The 19,339-nt window shown below is 36.6% G+C and overlaps 1 protein-coding gene across 8 annotated transcripts in view; it reads right to left on the bottom strand.

Moving 5' to 3' along the window:
• Nucleotides 1-19,339, bottom strand: part of LOC121424507 (calmodulin-regulated spectrin-associated protein 1-like) — a 52,892-nt gene that overhangs the window by 11,021 nt on the left and 22,532 nt on the right. For 4 of the 8 annotated variants that reach the window (XM_041620222.1, XM_041620261.1, XM_041620230.1 and 1 more), the window contains 12 exons: nucleotides 16,820-16,905; nucleotides 16,234-16,390; nucleotides 14,723-14,864; nucleotides 13,788-14,006; nucleotides 12,799-12,852; nucleotides 10,467-10,629; nucleotides 9,699-9,896; nucleotides 4,774-8,512; nucleotides 3,999-4,123; nucleotides 3,393-3,489; nucleotides 2,389-2,530; nucleotides 1,025-1,126 (listed from right to left, as the gene is read on the bottom strand). In XM_041620222.1, coding sequence (XP_041476156.1) covers nucleotides 1,025-1,126; nucleotides 2,389-2,530; nucleotides 3,393-3,489; nucleotides 3,999-4,123; nucleotides 4,774-8,512; nucleotides 9,699-9,896; nucleotides 10,467-10,629; nucleotides 12,799-12,852; nucleotides 13,788-14,006; nucleotides 14,723-14,864; nucleotides 16,234-16,390; nucleotides 16,820-16,905 — 5,224 coding nt within the window. The remainder of the gene's footprint in view (nucleotides 1-1,024; nucleotides 1,127-2,388; nucleotides 2,531-3,392; nucleotides 3,490-3,998; nucleotides 4,124-4,773; nucleotides 8,513-9,698; nucleotides 9,897-10,466; nucleotides 10,630-12,798; nucleotides 12,853-13,787; nucleotides 14,007-14,722; nucleotides 14,865-16,233; nucleotides 16,391-16,819; nucleotides 16,906-19,339) is intronic. The other 4 variants (XM_041620253.1, XM_041620269.1, XM_041620277.1 and 1 more) reach the window with 3 other exon arrangements.

The raw sequence follows: 19,339 nt of genomic DNA, 5'->3' as shown, positions 1-19,339 counted from the left end.
AAGAATCTCTTCTTTCATCTGATATAACTCCTTGATACTACTTAGATTATTCCTCATTCACGCATGAGTGAGCATAAAAATTCAAAGAAAGGATGCCAAAAACTCACTTGGCGGGAGGTATCTAAATTTTTTTAAAAAGTCACATGACTAAAAAGTTCAATATCTGCTCTTTTATTTGATACCTTAACCACAAAAAATGGTCAAGAAGTAAAAACGTTATGATCCCTCGAAACAATTTCATGAAATAAACGTGTTTTCACCAGTTTCCCACAGAAGCTATCTCACGGTAACAAAAGAGTTAATGCATGGCTGATCGTCAACAAAACGGAGCGTCGAGTGAGTTTGAACGCTAGCCTGTAAAACCTCTTCATTTTATGAATTATTGAAATTCAAGCCTTATTTCAAATAACCAGAACTTTGTTATTCCTTGACCATTTTCTGTAATTGAGGTATCAAATTAAAGAGCAAATGTTGAACTTTTTAAAAATGTGGTTTTCTTTTTAAAACCCAGATACGGCCCGCCAAGTGAGTTTTTGGAATTCCCTTTTCAAATTGTTTTTGCTCACTCATGCGTGAATGAGAAATGATTTAAGTAATTCCAGATGAAAGAGGAGATTCTAATCTTTAAAATGGTAGGTCATTTGTTTATTGTATTTGTGATTAAGTTATGATAAATCATTGATAAATCTCGGTTTCATTTTTTGTGGGACGCACGGTAGATCAGGCTCTCATAAATGTTATTTTAATATATTGACAATATTTCTTTGGTTTGTCTACAGCGAAGATGAATTTTGTAGCTGTCACTTCAGAAGTTGTTAGTTATTTCAAATATTTATTTTGGCAGGAATATACATGTACCAGTGAAAATTCAAATGGTTAGTAAGTAATGAAAATGCTTTTAAAACATCAAACACTGCAATACAGGGAGGATTGGGGGGAGGAATGAGGGTAAGAACACAATGTATTGGAGGTTGGAACGTTGATGCTGGTGATGACGATGAATACACACAGTGGAGCTACATACCAGAGCCCTGGGCCGCTGCCGCACCTGCTGCGGCACCTGTAACGGCACCTGCTATCTCCCCTTCGGACGATGACTCTATGGTATAAGACTTCTTCTGAACACCTGAATATGGGTGAATACATTGGACATGTAGGGGTGTTTGCATGCACTATGATTGGAGGGACAGCCACCAGAGACAAAAATAGCAATCTATGATTACAAAGCAGGGTGCTACATGAAGTATTCGCTCGATAGACATGGGCTATGAGAGCCTTGTCTGTTAGGTTTTTTTATTCTACAATGTACAAAAGCAAGAAAAGCAATAAAAAAGTAAATGGTACAGATTCACCGATATTGAAATTGATATGATTAAAGATTTGAATGAGTGGATATAATGTAGCAGAATTGGTGATATGTTTACGCTTACACAAGATATGTAGCACCCTGCAAGCTATGGTACCCAAACTAAAAGCAATGGCCAAAATATGTTCATCTGCACATAAGGTACAAAAAGCATTGGATGGACTATGTACATCATCATGATGCATACAATATACATAGACAGATAGTGATTATTACTAGGATTTCTACTATTTTCTTACTAAGGAGAGAGAAAGAGAATTTTATCATAAATAATATAGTGATTCACGCTCACAGAGAATTTGGTAGTTCTTTGCTCTGAAAAGCAGATGTTTGGGGAGATGTTACTCCATTATTCAACCTGTAAGAGTGAATTGAATACAGACTCTGTACAAATGTGCATGTGTATCATGATCCCTGTGGTCTCTGAATTCGACCTTTATATTATTGTCATCTATCTATACATCAAAAAGTTTAAAATCTGCCAACCTTTTTTTTTTAAATTACCACAAAGAAACTAATTTCAATATATAACCTGTGACCTTTGAACTACAGATTCAAAATTCAAAATTGACTCGTATTTTATTGTCACTTATCTACAAAAAAAATAATTCATTATTTGATGAACATTTGAAATGTTATCATTAAGAGCTGTGACCTTTGATTTGCAGACTCCACATTCCAACTTTGCCTGTATTTTAGTATCATGTACCACATATAAACAAATGCTCAAAATTCATCCAATGATTGTAGAGTTACTGTGCAGAAGCCAATAGTGGGACAGATGGAAGGTCAAACAGATATACCATGACAGCGTCATAGCCCCTTCGAGACCCCGTCTGCGGGGTATAAAAACACATTGATCACGTCAAATCAGGAAGCATGTTATATTGTCTGCAGCCTCAATGACTGCATTACCATTTAATCACAAAAAATGGCCATCAAAATCCATTTACTTGACTCTATCCGATTGTTCTTCACTCAAAGAAACCTCAAAAAGCAATTGAAGAAAGTATGAAACTTACTGAGTGCGATATCTGAGGCACTGTCCAGGGCAGTATAACCATGGCTATGGCTTGGTCCCTTGTCTGAAGTAACCATCTGCGACTTAGGGCGGGGTCGGGATGACTTCTGCTTTCTTGGGGGTGGGGGTGCACTGTCAGGATCCTATGATAACGTGAGAAATAGAATTTAATCAAAATGATAAGGGGTGAGTTTCACAGAGTGATGGATATGCATTAGCGAGTGTTCCCTATATCATGTAGTGATATGTTAATATGTATAGACCACATGAAAATGAGAAATTTCAATTTGATGTGATTTCTAGTAAGACTTAAATTTTTTTTAAACATTCCTCTGCTTGATTAACTAGTTTTATAAACAAATGCTCAAAATTCATTATATGCGTTCTTCTGTTATGTATTCATCTTTATCAATAATTTACTGTGCAAATTTTATGTATGTGACTAATTTTAATCGCATCTGTATTTTTTTTTACCAGGTATGAAGTGATACCCTGTAAAGCTTGTGTAATTCAGTTTTTTACTGCGATACATGTCTATGGAATAAACCATTAAACGAATGAACCATTAATTGAATTCTCCAATAAATCAATAAAGAAGACACTGTTGTAAAAAGTAGAGAAAAATGTTCTTTCTTTTTAAAAAGCTCAATATTACATAAATGGTATGATAAAAAATATACAATTTTCGAGAATAAAAGAAGCACAGGATACTATTAGATTCATAGGCAGAAAGCAAACACCATTTTACTCACACATCGCAGGAAACGAGATAATATATACCAGACTCGGGAATAACAAAGTTTCATACCTAAACCATATAAACCTGGAAAGGATCTGTGCCTTTCGGACTGAATGAAGTTATTCATAAAAATCGAATATAACAAAATTCTTTGAAATCGGCTTCTTAATGCGAATATAAAACTATCAATGTTGTTTCCAATTGGACAAAATATAATTTTTGAAGATTTTCAAAGATGTCAAGGATTCAAACTGCTGCTAACTTACCAACTCTGCCTGTTTCTTTCTCTGGTATTCTAATCTTATCTGCTCTCTTCTGGCTGCTTGCTCTGCCTTTTTCATCTCTGCTTCCTCTTGCTTTTTCCTACAAAATGACCATGAGTACAGATTACATTTTCATGACAACATCATCATGGGTAAATGTAAAGCAGTGCACGTTTTGATCCATCTAGGCTAATATTCAAGTAACAAACAAACAAAGTTAGGGTCACATTTGGCCCTGTATCTCAGAGTTTTGTCTATGATCAGAATGGCATGACTGTTACCCATAATGATCAGTGCAAACAATCTTTAAAAAAAAAATTAGAGTTACAATTAATTGCCAAGCTTTGTGACAGACCCAAGGCCTGTGATTCAATTTAGTGAATGATTTCATGTCCATCCTATATATCAGTCAGTTTATCTAGTTTGAGACAAACAATATCCAAGGAATAAATCGCGAGCTGTATCACAAATCTTAGCTATTGATTGTACACTTGATTTGTATTGCACATAGCGAGCAACACAATCAATCATAAAAATCATCAGCACTACATCAATATTAAAGTTGGTGTTGTTTGTTGCTAATTCTGTATGATATGAAAGGTATCTTACCTAAGTTCTTCTCTCTTTCTCTCAGCTTCAGCCTCTCTTGATGCCTTCTTGATCTTAGCTTCCTCTTCTCTCTTCAGACGAGCCTTTAAGAACATCTCTTTCCTCTTTGCTAACTCATCTTGAGCCTAACATACCATGGTTTGAATTGAGAAATGATATATGTTAACATTAGTCACTGAAGAAATGTACAAAGAAACCCCCCTTACCTGCTGCTTACTCATCTTGAGTGAGCCTAACATACCTATGTTGAAAATGGCAACCGAATGATGATTGGATTTAACAATGGTTCAAATCAGGAAGTGTAACAGAGGGTTTAGGAATGGAACTCTTCATATTATGAAGATCTATTTATCAGTGAAAGTATACTTTAAGGTTCATCTAGCCCCTAGTAGTTATGTGGGTCTTCCTTATCGCTTTGTCCACTCTTGTACTTTATCCAAGGAGTGAAGTAAGCTCCAAGACACCATGAATTTAAGACTTTGTGAAATGATTATCAAAAGCTTCCTGCTACGCTAATCTGATTGCACATACAGTTAAAGCAAGTCTCTATTAAAGGCAAACTAAAATGTAAGTAACTCTGAAGACCCTATTTCAATTTAATTTCAAACCAGATTTTCACTAGCAACTTTCGGCAAACATAATAGTCAATATCTGTGTTAACCTCTAAGTTCTTGCTTGATGTTGCCTTTTTGTCACTATGTTTGTGAATTTAAAAACAATGTTCAAATAAATTCACATCACAATAAACAAATCAACATGAAAGAATTCAACTAACCTTGTCATCTTCTCCAATGATAAATCCTGCAGCCATCCCACTTGTATCTGCAGAATCATCATCCTTACTTGCATTCAACTGCTCTAGAGGGCGCACTACCATATCACTTGGAACAGGAACATCTTCTTCTCCTTCACCTACAATTTCATAAACCGACGGTGGAGCCTGCTTCTTGACGGGTGTCCTAGGAGGCGATGATTTCTTCTCCTGAACTTTCTTTGGCGTTGCTTCCTTCTTTCTCTGGTTTGCAGGAGGTGCTCGTGGTTGCTTTGGAGAACCCATATCAATGTCAAAAGCCATGACAGGCTGCCCTTTCCTCTGATTCGCAGGAGGTGAATGAACTTCTTCAGTTGGCATTTGCTTGAGTTGTGATTGATTCTCATTGTCTATATTCAGATTCTGCCCACTGAATGTTCTTTCTATTTGGGCATTGGCAACAACAGCATCATGTTCAAGATTGTCTGGAATAATATATTTGTTATCGTTCATTTCAGATTTTATGTAAGTGACGTCTGATAATCTCTGTGCATTCACTGTTTGCTTTTCATTAAAATTGTCAATTGGTTGGTTATGTGGTAATAATGAGAATCCTTGGGGTGATTGCTGAATATGCTGCATTTCTTGGGGACTGATTCCCTGCCCCTGGGGTATATTGAAAGCAGGGTTTTCTTCAAGTACATAGGAATCTTGTTCTGAAAGCTTCTGATCCCCACTTTCAATGTAGAATCCAGTCATTTGACCAGTTGAATCTTGCTGAGGATGGGATGGGGGTCTATGGACATCTCGGTGCTCTGGACTATCTCGCTGGTCACCAAAATCTCCTTGTGCCACCTGCCTTGGTGATTCCTGTACCTGCCTTGGAGATTCATTCATACCCTTCTTAAACTCTTCTTGCTGCAAGGATAACCTCAGAATTTGATTTTGGAGTTGGGAAAGATTAGCATTTAATTTTTCTAGAGAAGTGTTGTACTCCTCTTGGGTAAGATGCGGCGAATGGGACCCAGAACTGGATCCTGGACTCTCAGTTCTCCTGGGACCCGGTGACTCTGACCTCATACGTGGGCTCTCCGAGTCCCTTCCTGATCTTGGACTCTCATTGGACCTTCGTCCACCTTCAGCCATTTGAACCTGATTGAGGTGACTTGGGCTGGGCTGCTGAGCACGATGCTCTGGTGGTGGCTGTTGGTTACGAGGGGTTTTCTGGGCTGTTTGTTGGGACATTTGGTTCTGCTGTGCAAGAAAATACGCTTGTGTCAACTGCTTATCCTGGATAGGGTGCTGGTATTGTTCTTGTTCTGATACAGGAGGCTCTTGTGACACCTGAGATGTCTTCTCACGATTGGCACTAAGGGCTGCAAAAGTGGTCAATCCTTGTGGTGGGCGAGCATTTTCTATGTTCCTCTGATGTTCTGATCTTGAGTAACCTTCGCCATTTCCTTCTTTCTCCTGCTTTTTATTTGCCAACACCTGCAGGAATGCAGCCTTGCCAACCCGTTGCCTTTGCTTATTCCACTGGCGTTCGAGCTTGTGCCTTTCATAGTCCATCAATCTCCTTTTCTCCTCCAGCCTGAGCCTTATGTGAGTCAATTCAGATGATGAAACGCTCCCATCTCCAGCCTTTGTTGTTTCTCCAGAACTGATGTGATATCCATTGCCTGCTGCACCTGTGTTAGTTGGTGTTACAGAAAAAGTGGAAGTGGTGGGAAATTCAGTATTAGGTGATTGTTTGGGTTTGGCAGACCATGTGGTCATAGAATGGTTAGCAGGCTCCCTGAAAGCAGATTGGTTAGAATGGAAGTTCTCTACATCTGCTGCAAATGTGTGAGGATTAGTATAACTATTTCTATTCTGTTCTACTGAATTATGATGTTCCATATTGGAAGGTCTTTCTGAACCAGACAGTTGATCTATAGTTGGATGTGAATGAACAGGACTGGGATGGTTAATATGGTCTTGTGTTAGTATGGCACCACTATGCGACATAGTGACAGGGGTATTTTTCTCACCACTAGGACAATATCCATTTTCTTTCTGGACAGGGCTGAGGTTATGAGAGAAATCCATGACTACAGGTCTTTTATCCTGATGTTCAGACTGTACCGTTTCCGCAGTCAGCTTGGGCGACTCTACGTCTTGATGATTAGCAGGGGTGCTAGAATGATTAGTAAAGGATTGTGACATACCTGGATTAGTAGAGTGAGGATGAAACTGTTGCTGTTGTTGCTTCTGATGGTGTCCCCAAGTAGAGACACCATGTTGATCGTGAGCATAGGCCTCAGGGTCGATCTGTTGGTCGTACGGGTTAGGTTGAGAAATGTGGTGGTGCGGGGAGTGAGTGCGAAAATCATGGTGAGGATTTCCATGGGGATTGGAATGAGGATTACCATGGTGGGGATTACCGTGGTGAGGATTAGCATGCTGGGGGTTAGAGGACTGAGGATTGAATTGTGGATTAGGTTGATATTGGTGAGGATTATGAGGGTTGGAATATGAATCATGCATGGAATATGGCAAGGATGACGGTGCAGCGGCTGAAGAGACTGGGTTCTGGAAGGAGTGGGAATGTTGAGGACGTGGCTGGTAGATTTCTTGGTCAGATTGACTGCTGGTCATTCCACCTGGTCTCATGCGGAAACCTTGCTCACTCAGACCTTGCATAGATCTGGATGCCGATACTACTGGGATACCAGCCTCTTTTGCATCATCCACCGTCATGGCTCCTTCAGATATAGTGAAACTCTTAGCTCCTGTGGGGGCATTAAAACTGTGGTGACCATCATCCTGAAGCGGTTGTTCACTCCCACTGATGAAGAAAGCCTCACCATGTTTACCTTTAGCCATTTGAGGTTGGTTACTCTGAGAAGCAGGAGCCAACATAAAGCCACCTGGCCCAACTCCTCTTGCAATACGAGCCCGTTGCAGAGCAAGATCCCCTGCAAGGGAATCTGCAATACTCTCTCCACTCAGGGGTGTTGTTGCATCCACACTCTCTGAGGAATCACTTCCCTGGTCAGGATATTGTTGGTGAGCAGCAGTCATTCTAGTATCACCTGATCTGTGCTTATTACGATGCCTCAAATGATCTCCCCTTTCATCTGTCTTTCTGACCTGATGCGATTTCTCTTTTAACGGTCGTACTACAGCAGGCATGAACTCGTTGGTTGGACCACGGGGAGAACCTAGAATATCAACAGGATGGACATCCAGCTTCAGGTTCTTCCTAGATATTGAAGAATCCACACTGCCAGCTTCTGATGCTGGGCTCATAGCACTGTCTAAATGTTCTCTCTGACTACCTCTAAAAGTTCCTGGACTGGATGTTGCACCCTGACTTCCATCAACACCATTCATCACAGGATCAGTTCTGTGGGTGAGCATCGGGTTGAATGACTCCTTGGTTTCGCCAAAACCTCCTTGCTGCCGAGACATCCTTGATGATGTCAAGCTTTCAACTTCCAAGTCCTCGCTTTCCAACTGGCCCTCCTGGGTAACAGGTCGTTGATGGGTCAATGTCATTAACCTGTCCTCACTATGCTGCTGTCCCTGGGTATTTGGGGAACCCATTCTTTCTGGGAGGGGGTTGATCTCAATGTCCAGACCGGAGAAGTCTTGACTCTCGTTCATCTCGCTGTCGATGCTAACGTTGGCAAGGAGACTCCCAGCCCGGCTAGACTGCATGTTCACTGTAGGAGATTCCTGTAATCTTCTCGGCCTCGTGAATGTTGCTGTATCTGGAGTCCTACAGTAGGTGAGATAAATAAAACAAGCTGAAATTAAGTAAACTACATTACAGCAACTTCTCAAACAAATATCAATATGAAGTAAATAAATCATATAATATGGAAGAAAATACATCCAAGGGCTAGAAATAATGTGTTTTACCACAAGTGTACCATGCAATGCACAGGATTTGCCTCAGTTAAAACCACTCTGCCAGCCAAGCTAAATTATCACCAATCTTGAGGTGAAAAAAAATATTTCAAGTGTTGTAATTATCTCTTTGCAATATCAATATCCACATACTTCTATGAAGCATTCATACGTTCATTTATTGCGAAAGGTCTTGAAAAAAACATAACATGGATAATTCAATCATTCAACAATCTGACCATCCTATTAGAGTTTCACAGAATAGATAGAATTGTACAAAGGTAAGACTAATGGTATCTTAAGCACACTTAGGAATATTGGAGAGCACTGATGGCTGATTTAAGGAAGGTTGATCTACCAACCATTCCTTTACGATCGCAAGGACAAACTCTTTTCAGGTATAAACCTATTAGATCACTGTCACTTAAGATCACTGCGAGAGCAAGACAATCTGAAGTAAGCAGTGATCTTTGTGAGCTTAAACATTTGACCTTATTAAAAAAAATCAGCTCACAGACATCCCTACATGCACACTGGAGCCTAATCTGAAGTTGATTCAGCAAATAGGATTTTAAGCACAAGAACAGGGTGGACAGACAACCCACAAACATTTAGGCCCAAATTCACAAAGGTGGTTTTGAAAACCATTGGTTGAACCCATGGTTTATGCAGATTTCCTGTATAAATTATGCATATTATGCTATTTCATTCATGAGTCAACTGTTTTGAAGAGTGGAATCATTAATTCAAAACATTGGACTCATGAATAAAACAGCGTACTTAACAATGACAACATGCATAAATTTGGCGCATCAGCATTGGACACTCTGTTAATAGATGCTGTATTTAGGCATAATTTATACAGGAAATCTACAAAAACCATGGGTTCAACCGATGGTTTTCAAAACCACCTTTGTGAAAACCATAGGTTCTACCAATCGTTTTCAAAACCACCTTCGTGAATTTGGGCCTAAGCCTCTGTCAACTACCTCTGATCCCTAGGGCAGAATAACAACAAATTAATATTTTATTATTATTGACAGTAATGACTTCACCTTCTTTCTTCCTTTTCTTTCTCCTCCCAAGCCAGGATTGACTGTGATCCTGGATGCTGTTTCTGCTGCTCCCTGGATATTGAGCGTTGAAGGGATCTATTCTGGTATTCACTTGGTGGAGTGTTCTCATCGCCAGGTGTATCACCAAAGATGGAACTTCTCTCTTGCTGCTGCCGGTTCAACAGCCTCCTCTGGGAACTATAAGTACATATAGAAGCCAATGTATGAGTCAATAAAAGACAATAACAAAAACTAAAGGAATCACAAAAATCAAAACAGTCAATTAACTCTTCTCAATCGCAAATGTTAACCACTTCACCAAATTTCCAAGGAAATGCTGCATTGGCATACACGCACTATGTTTTTTACCCATCTCGATTCTGACTTCCAAAGTGCCTGGCAAGAAGACAAAAGGTATTATTTTTATTGAGGACTTTATCATGACTCCAGGATTCAAACCAACACCTTCATATTCATGAGCCAATATGAATAAATCTGTGACATATTAATCTCACAACATTTGAGATTCTTCTTTAATTATAAAGAAGACTGAATTACCAAGATCACAGGTATGATTGAAAAGTCAATATCAACATAAGAGGTAACTTGCTATTAAACATAAAGCCCTCTGAAATGAATATTATTAAAAATTCAATTTCATAAGGACAAACATCTCTTTTCTTAATCAATGAGCATCACTTGTACCTAAATAGCTTATTTTTAATTTTTCTGAATAAATGAACATTTCTTTTTATCAAAATAGCTTACTTTGGACTCGAAGGAACTTTGGTGAGATCGACGCTCTGCATTTCCGCCTTGGGCGACGGGGCATGAAAGCTTCTCTTTGTTGCATCACTGATAGGGATAGGAGGCCTTGCTGCCATGTTCAGTGGTGTGTTCATCTGTGTAAACGCAGATGACTGAATCCCTCCTAAAAATAATGGAGTAAGTTTAAATAACGCTAATAGATGAATAATCAAGTGAACACATCTTACAAAGCTCAAATCAGATATTTTTTTAGCTGGGATGCCCCTTTTACTTAGAACAGCACCAGCTCAAGACCAAAGTTCATAGGGTATGCCTTGGGGGCATTTGCAAGAAACTTTCAAACAATTGCAAGTCAAAATTAATCGTAATTCTAAAAATTAATTGCTAATACTAAACAGAGTGCTGGTCTGTTTCTTTTAAAAGAATGTATGAAATTTTGGGGGTATCATTAAAAAAATCACCAATCCATTTTGAATTTATAATCAAAATTTGAAATTGACTGTAAATTAACTTTGTGCAAGAACAGATATACACTTTCAAAGCTGAAGTTAAAAGAAATACTACATGTAGTTCAGGGAACATAAGTTGCCATATAAAAATTCTTGGAATTCTCAGTCCAAAATAGGAACATGTTTTTTAGAATTGGGAGAGCAGTTTGGCAATGCAGCTTTGAATTAAGAGAACTTGGTGTGTTCCATAAAGCTGTTTGTAATGGTGCACAAGTGAAAATATACAAATTATCCTCTTTCAAAGCTGAAGTTAAAGGAATTTCTACATAGTTTGGGGAACATGAGTTTCAATATTAATATTCTTGGAATTCTCAATCCAAAAATAGTAACATGTTCTGAGAAATGGGAGAGCAGTTCGGGGAAAGCAGCTTTGAATTGAGAGAGAACTTGTTGTGTTTCATAAAGCTGTCTGTAAGTGATGCATAGCTTTTCATGAAAATGGTGACCTGTTTTATGGTGGCAGATCAGATTCTTTATCATTCTGAATCATCAGCAAAAGTTGATATATGATCTTTTTATATTAAGATTATTGTTTTCAATAAGCAGCTGAATGCAAAGTGTATGATTTGTCAAAATTTGAGTGGGGTTAAAGAAATTCATTTAGAACATTATGTTAAAACAGGAAAAATCAAAGTTTCTCTCTTGGCACAAGAACAGGTCGCCAGTCATGTGTAAATTGATTAACTTAACAAAGAGCTTTATGAAAAATAACCATTATCATTTTGTAATTTGTATAATACATGTAGGCCATTGTGTGTAAAATATTCAAATACTACATACTAGCTGAAATACTATTACTTGGAAGAAATAAATTGAGGAGAAATGGATGCTGATATTTTTGCAGTAATTAATAGAGGTTCTCATTACTAAAATGAACTACCTACATGTACAAGTACAGTAATAGACTAGGGTATACGATTTGCTAGAATTACAAAGACATGATTTCATAAATCTGTTTTAAAGAATTCTTTTCACAAAATGAATAAAGTTGAATTATTAGGTGATCTGTTTGTAAATTTATCATTTATTAAATAAAGGAATACTACATCAAGAAAATGACAAAAAAAAACATGCACCCCCTATTAAAATGCAATTAAAGATTACCTTTTTGCCTAATACATACATCATTCAAGCAACATTCTTCAATTCAATGCTTTTTTTCATATCAAACTACACTGTCAAATTCCATACATGGGAAAAACATGCATTAAGAAGAAAGTTTAAAAATTATTCAGATCTATGCAAAAAGTGTATATTTAAAGAAAAATGCAATTTCAAGTAGTGTAAGTAACATATTTTATTGTATTTTTTTGTATTTCTTGTAAAATATTGTTGTGTGATATGTGAATTTTGTTAATGTAAAAACCTGTATCTTTTGATATTTTATGAATAATAAAGTACCTCAATTGAGGATAAATAGAAAAAAAATTCAAGTGGCAATAACATTCTAAACTTCAAGCAGAGAAGAAAAGTACCAATCCATGCAGAAAGACAAGACTCAACAGTTTATCTGATAAAACATGCAATAAAGACGAAAATGTACCGTATTATCTCTGCTTTAGCATTGAGTTTCAATGTTATTAAGTCATTGCAAGGCAAGGACCTTTAATTCAGGAAATAGCAGATATGGAATAGAATGCCTACTGCTGTTTACAAAGTATATTATAAACATACTATTGACTGGAGGAAAGATCGGTGGAACAATCCTGCAAAGAATCTTGATTTTATGTAGCCATCCATTGGAGCATGCATTTGGTGCCCATTTATCATTTTGTTTTTCAGTTTCAATGTTCTTGCTTGATATGTTTCATGGAAGTGCTTACCTAAGCCAGCAAGGCCAGCCGGTTTGGCCTGGAAACACCAAAAGGTCTGAGCAACTTTGGAAGGTAGATTAATTGCAAGGCATTTTATGAATGTAAGATATTGATAAATGCCTCAAAATATAACCTAAACAGAAGTTACATACAAATGCAGTTTTCACTTCTTTTTATTTGACAATGTCTTCCTTCTCTGTTAAAATAAAAACATTTACTAGTCATACAACAGATTTACAATATCTCATTATTCAAATTGTCTATTCAAGAAAACTGTTCAGAGGTTAGATCTTTATCTCTTTTCATTTTATTTATTTGCTCTTCTGTTTTTACATAAAACTTTACCAGTGCATTTCAACAGCAAAAAAAAAAAAAAACAGTGACACTGCAACTTAAATTGCAATAAAGAATGCTTCTAATAGATGGATCTTTTGATTTAACCAAAGTAAATTAGAGTCATACATCTTTTTTTCTATAGCAATATCATAAAAAGTTTACACCCCACAAAAAATCATGAGAACTATGAATGCTTCCTTACATCGATATCAAACAACTGCGTAGCAGTGTTGTTTAAAAGTTTTTACTTTGCTTCTACCCCCATCCCCCCCACAAAAAAAAAAACTACACTTAAAACACTGCACTTCTCTACCTTCTGCTATCTCATGTGAGCAAGAACAAAAAAAAATTCAACATCAATACCAACACTGAACATTGAATTCTAAACTGCTAATTTTTAGTTGTTAATAGGTACAATACCTAGAGCATTAGTTCATGTAACTTTCACATCAGTACAAAGTAAAACATTGAACTTTAAATTCTAAACTACTGTCTTGTTTGGTGCGTGTGTTCACAAAACCAAACATCGAATGCTAAGTTCTAAATTTCTAAGTGTTACAAATACCTCAGGCATTATTCAACATAACTTTCACAAAACACACTACACACTGGCTAAACAAAACTAGGGGCCGCAAACCACCTAACCGGTGTCAAGTGCTTACCTTGATTCGCTTCTAGATGGCTGGGTTTCTCCACCTCAAAGCACCAGAACATCTCAGCGACCAACGCCACAATGTTGTATTTCATGGATTCATGGCAGTAGAGTAGATCTTCCAATGTGAAGTGAAGGAGATGGGGTAGGTTACGCTGGAAGAAAGACGTCACCACCTGTAGGTTGTGCAGCGAATCAGCAAACGACATTGACTCATGCAGAGCCACATCTACAACAAATAACAGAATAAAAATTGGAAAAGTTGGATGAAAACACAAACTCTTCACTATAAAAATTGGAAATATTGAGTAAAAACACAAGACTTTGACAAGAGCAAAACACCTTTACTGTTAGGCTGTCTGCTGTACAATTCTTATATAGGAGGAATGAGAAGTCAAAGGGGTACACAGGTGTGCTTTATATGGGACTTTAATCTTCAATTTTATGATCAAGCAACTATATTTATGGTGTACATCAAGAGAACTATTCGCGAATGGAGGGTCTGGTCATAGAACTATATGGTAGACATTGTATGAAAAAAAAATATGTCAAGAATAAAATACAATAATCATTATCTGGGGAATGAACCAGCTAAATAAAAAATACCACAGGGAGTCTTCACCACATTCAAGTGTAACTTTGTACAACTTATATTAGTAAAATGAATAATGAATAACATTCCTAGACCTTATGAAGACATGGCCTCTGTACAGATCATCAGTGGCAAGTAGGTTGAGGGGTGGGAGGGAGAGCATATGTCACTGATTGTATGCATAGGGATTTGATTCTTAAGTAGTCTGGAAATGTCAGTCTTGGAGCACAACATTATGAATATGACTATCTCAAATCCTGTTATCTCCAAGAGTGAAGCAGTGGGCATATTGATGCAATTAACAAAATGTCTCAAGTTACAAATACGCAAGAGGAGGGTAAAATCTTGCTAACCTTCCAATGATAGAAGATGAGGGTAGTAATGATGAATAATGGTTGCTAAGCAACATCCATCTGATAGATCCTTCATCATGTCATTCATCTTGGGGAAGTGTAGCATCTCCTTCGGTTGCACCTGATCCCTCTTCACTCGAATCTGATCAACACAATTAAAAAATATGGAATAAATTATGAAGTCCAAATTAAAATAAAAACATTTAAGAACTAGGGCACAAAAAATGGTGATAGACAGGTGTGAGAGAGAGGGAGAGCGTACACATATTAAATGAATTAAAGAATTAGTTTGCCAAAAAAAAATGGGAAATGACAGGTGTATGACAGGGAGAGAAAGAGTCCACATATTCAAAACATTAAAGAACTAGTGTGCTAAAAAAATGGGGATAGACAAGAGAGAGAGAGAAAAAGTAAGGCACAGAGCAAGTGAGAAATTCAGATAAAGGGAGATATTGATATATATGTTGGGGAAGGGGGTAAACAGAGAGACAGATAAATAGACAGAAGGTGCGTGGGGAGAGAGAGAGAGATATATACAAAGTGTTAAAAGACAGATTCATAAATCAAGTATTTAAACATATGAACATTTACATGTAGGCCTATATGAATAAAACGTAAATAATACAGAAAGGGGAAGGAGAGGGAAAGAATCCAAAAACATTATCAACAATACATAAATGTAAACGGAACTGACATTTTCAAAGGGAAGCTGAATTTATTATGAGTACCAAACTATGCTCACAAAGAGGAACAGCAGAGTTAAATATGATTAATAAGTAATATGATTAATTAGTATAGCCTCCAATATCTAATATAGACTCCAATATCATAGACTGTCAAATGTACTTCAGCTTATTGACTAGTCCAATGGGTTATAACAACATCGAGTTCCCTTCTCATCCCATTTCTCATTTGCAATAGACCTACTTGCAATTTAAAGCACACATTCTCAAGTGTGGTTTGACTTTAATAGGCCATGGTCTAACTCTCTGCTAAAATTATGGGGAGCCAAAAATGTCACAATTTTGTTAAGATTGTATGTTTCTTATGTTCACTGTGATCTCTCTTCGTGCTATAATAGAGAATAAACTAATTCAGTTATTACATTTATGAATGAACTTAGTGATAGACGAGCTGACAAATGGAACCTATACTGTCAAAGATCTGTGTCAGTTGGCTATTGATAGTAAGACCACAGCTTTAGACCAGAGTTAAGTTCAGAATAAAGAATAAAGTTTAAGTTAAACTACAATCCCTCTCGACTATCATTATAAGCATTTTTTTTCGTATCCCCCACCCCCCTTCAATTTGCCGACCAATGGAATTTAACATTACATACAGCATATTCCATACTGACAGTAAAACAAAAGAAAAACTTGGTGTAATGGGTAAGTTCAGTTGATCACTAAAGCCAGGGGTGTTAAACATCCCCCTTCTTTTCCTGATCAAATCAGGGTGATCTTTACCTTTAACAAGGTCAACACAAATAAACATTCAATGCAGAAACTTACAGCTGGTGCTGCTGATTGCATGATGTTTGCCTGATGTGTCTTTCTATCTCTCTCTACCTGGTGTTCTACAGCCAAACAAACCTTGTTGATCCAGAACCGAAGTGCATCCTCCAGGTCAAAGGGCAACTCACTCGAAGCATTGAATGTTGTGAATTTCCTGTTAGCAACAAATGCATTAACAGATAAACCTTGTTAGTGAAAGCTAATCACAGGAATAACCACAAATACATAGATAGTATATTAGAAAATCTTAAGCTGATACCCCAATGTACTAATAAGACATGATAAACTTTTTAATATAGGAACGACTATGAAGAATTAAATCAAACTGCATCAAGTAAGCCTGGCCGGCATATAAAATGTAGTTTTAATCTTTAAATACAAACTGAATGAAATGGAAAGATTCTATCTCCAAACATTATTTCTAATTTGTCCAAGTCACAGGGGAAAAAGGGGTGAACTTGCTGTAATTAAAGGTGAAGCAACCACTGTTATTACCAGTTTTGACTGTTTACTTTTTTTGAAAGAAGATACATGTAGTCATGTACTTATCACTGCACATTTGAATCATGTCGTCATAACATACCTGACAGCTTGTACAACGTTTTCAACAGATATCGTCTCATTCACATAAGCCTTCATAATTGCATCCATCATTGCTACATGGGCATTCTATAGTGAAAACAACATAAGGAAAAAGAAAAGAAAAATAAATTGGTAAATTCAAAATATTTAGGAAAATAATTGATAAAATGAAGAGATAATCATGGTTAGTTATACAAATATAATCATTACATTCAAGAGAAAAGACATACTTTCTTATAAAACAGTTTTCACTTTTTTTTAGCTGTGTCTGGTCCCATATAAAAAAAAAGCTTAAATTGTCATTGTGAGTTCATTTTTATTATTTTACTTCTGAACCAATGACTCATCCCAGTCTTTATTTGTTGCACTTTTTGACCTCCATGATAATAAAACACAATCTTGCCTCAGCATTTTACACCCAGAAATTATATTCTGTTAGTAACCATCATGAAGGAAATAAAAATATGAAGAAAACGAAGAAAAATACATACATACCCATGTAATATAAAGGTATTATAATCTTTAAACATGCATGTCAGATTTAATGTGCATTGTTTGTTGTGACAGAGACAAATGGATCATTATTAGTGGAGAGTCCTTCAGTCACTAATGGAATTAATTTCTAAATGACTAGAAGAATTTTGCACAATAAAACTAAGCAATTACATGTACATGCAAGAATTTTTGTGACATTGGCCTGATGGAGGACTATGTGGAGGGGAAGTTTTGAACATTGCTATTAAAGATTATTGTGGTCTGTAAACAATTTGAATTATTTCAAGGTATTAAAGGTACGTTTTTGTGTGGTTTGACAAACTGAAATACGTAAATGAAAATACAAGTATATCATCCAGTTTTATCATATTCTCTGGTAGTGGTATTCTAGACTGTGTAAATGTTGCTAACCTTCATATAAAATGGCCAAGCATTCTTGAGTCTGGTAATTATCAGATTTATCGGAAATTCAAAAGAAAAAAAATCCAACCAAAATGCATAAGTCTTGTCTTTCTCTGAATTTGAAGGCCTTGTGTGCTATTTTATAGACTACATAATCAACATTCAGGCCTACCATTGACCAGTATGAAAGATATCAATAGGATTTATTCTCAAGGGTGAGACTTTCCTCATTTGATGACTATTACATGATCAAGAAAATATACCTGCAGCTTGCAAAGTTAAATGTAAACTAAATTTATCAAAATTCATTACCAATAGGTGAGCTACATCAAATATGTAATGTATCCTGCACATTTCATACTGCACTATTTACATCTACTTCATATGCGCTTATCTACTTAAATGCATTTACATACCGTATATTCTATAGGCCTATTCAAACCCAGCCTTCGTATTCAGTAAACCAGAGAGAGACGTGCATAGGAAAACACAAATCTTTCCGATTTCCCTTTGAGTCGATTGCTTCCAGGTCACGCATTAGTCAATATGTGTAGGTCTCTTCTTACGTGCATAAATACAGTCATGATCAAGCCAAAGTAGGCATATCATAATTCCTGGCATCAGTTATCCTTCTCCTTCAGAAGTTTGCTTTTCCCCAGTGAGAGTTAAAGGCGACCAAATGTGTGCAACCTATGACTGTCTTTGATCAACTATGCAACCTATATGAGAGATTTTTTCAACAGGGATGGGATTAATTTTCTTCTCAATAGTATCATACAAACAAAAAAAATAATAAAATGAAGCTAAATCCATATACTTTACAAGGGTTCTGGCATTTTTTAGTTTTGATACATTGTAAAAATGCAAGGTCATCATGTTTTTAACCCCTCTAACTGAAAGGTTTAATTTTGACAACCTCATTATACATTGTGTTTCTGTGTTATCATCTGTTCTATGGCTACATGTATGTAATAAATCATGACATTTGAAATTCCTCATAACAATTTTAGATGGGAAAAGCTATAATCCTATGCCATAAATTATTAAATTAGAAATAACATGAAAGTATTCTTTACAGCAAAATGTACATGTCCATGTATCTTTAAAAGAAATAAAGCGTACAGATGTACATGTATCTTTAAAAGAAATAAAGCGATCCTGGAAGCAGCGAATGCATCCATCAAAACCTCATAAATCGCATCTCTCACCATACGCCTAATTTTTACAACGGTCTGAGTCACTCTCCCAGACACTGTGCACATATAATCATCCTACTCAACTCCATGAATTTATAAACATAAGGGAGATAAAAAAAAGGGAATTGGATTGATCATTAATGATGCCCCAGGACTACCAGTCAGCATCTTCTTAATATATTGCTGGGTACATCATCAATATTGAGATGGGGGAAAGGGCGTGGCACCACGTGGAATGGGCATTTTCCATTTTACTTTCAAGTACCCAGCATTGTGCTTCATAGCATTTGATGAAGAATATTCAAGTAACAGTACAGACATAATATTCCAACTCACTATTGGGGAGCTTTGTAAAAAAAAAAATTAGTGTTAAAATTTATGAATTACCTTACTGTTTTGTCACTATTTTCTTGTTAAGAATAAATTTT

Source organism: Lytechinus variegatus, chromosome 1 (genome assembly GCF_018143015.1).
Source record: "Lytechinus variegatus isolate NC3 chromosome 1, Lvar_3.0, whole genome shotgun sequence".
NCBI lineage: Eukaryota > Metazoa > Echinodermata > Echinoidea > Temnopleuroida > Toxopneustidae > Lytechinus > Lytechinus variegatus.
Note: the sequence above shows the minus strand (reverse complement) of the source record. Positions and strands in the feature narration are given on the sequence as shown.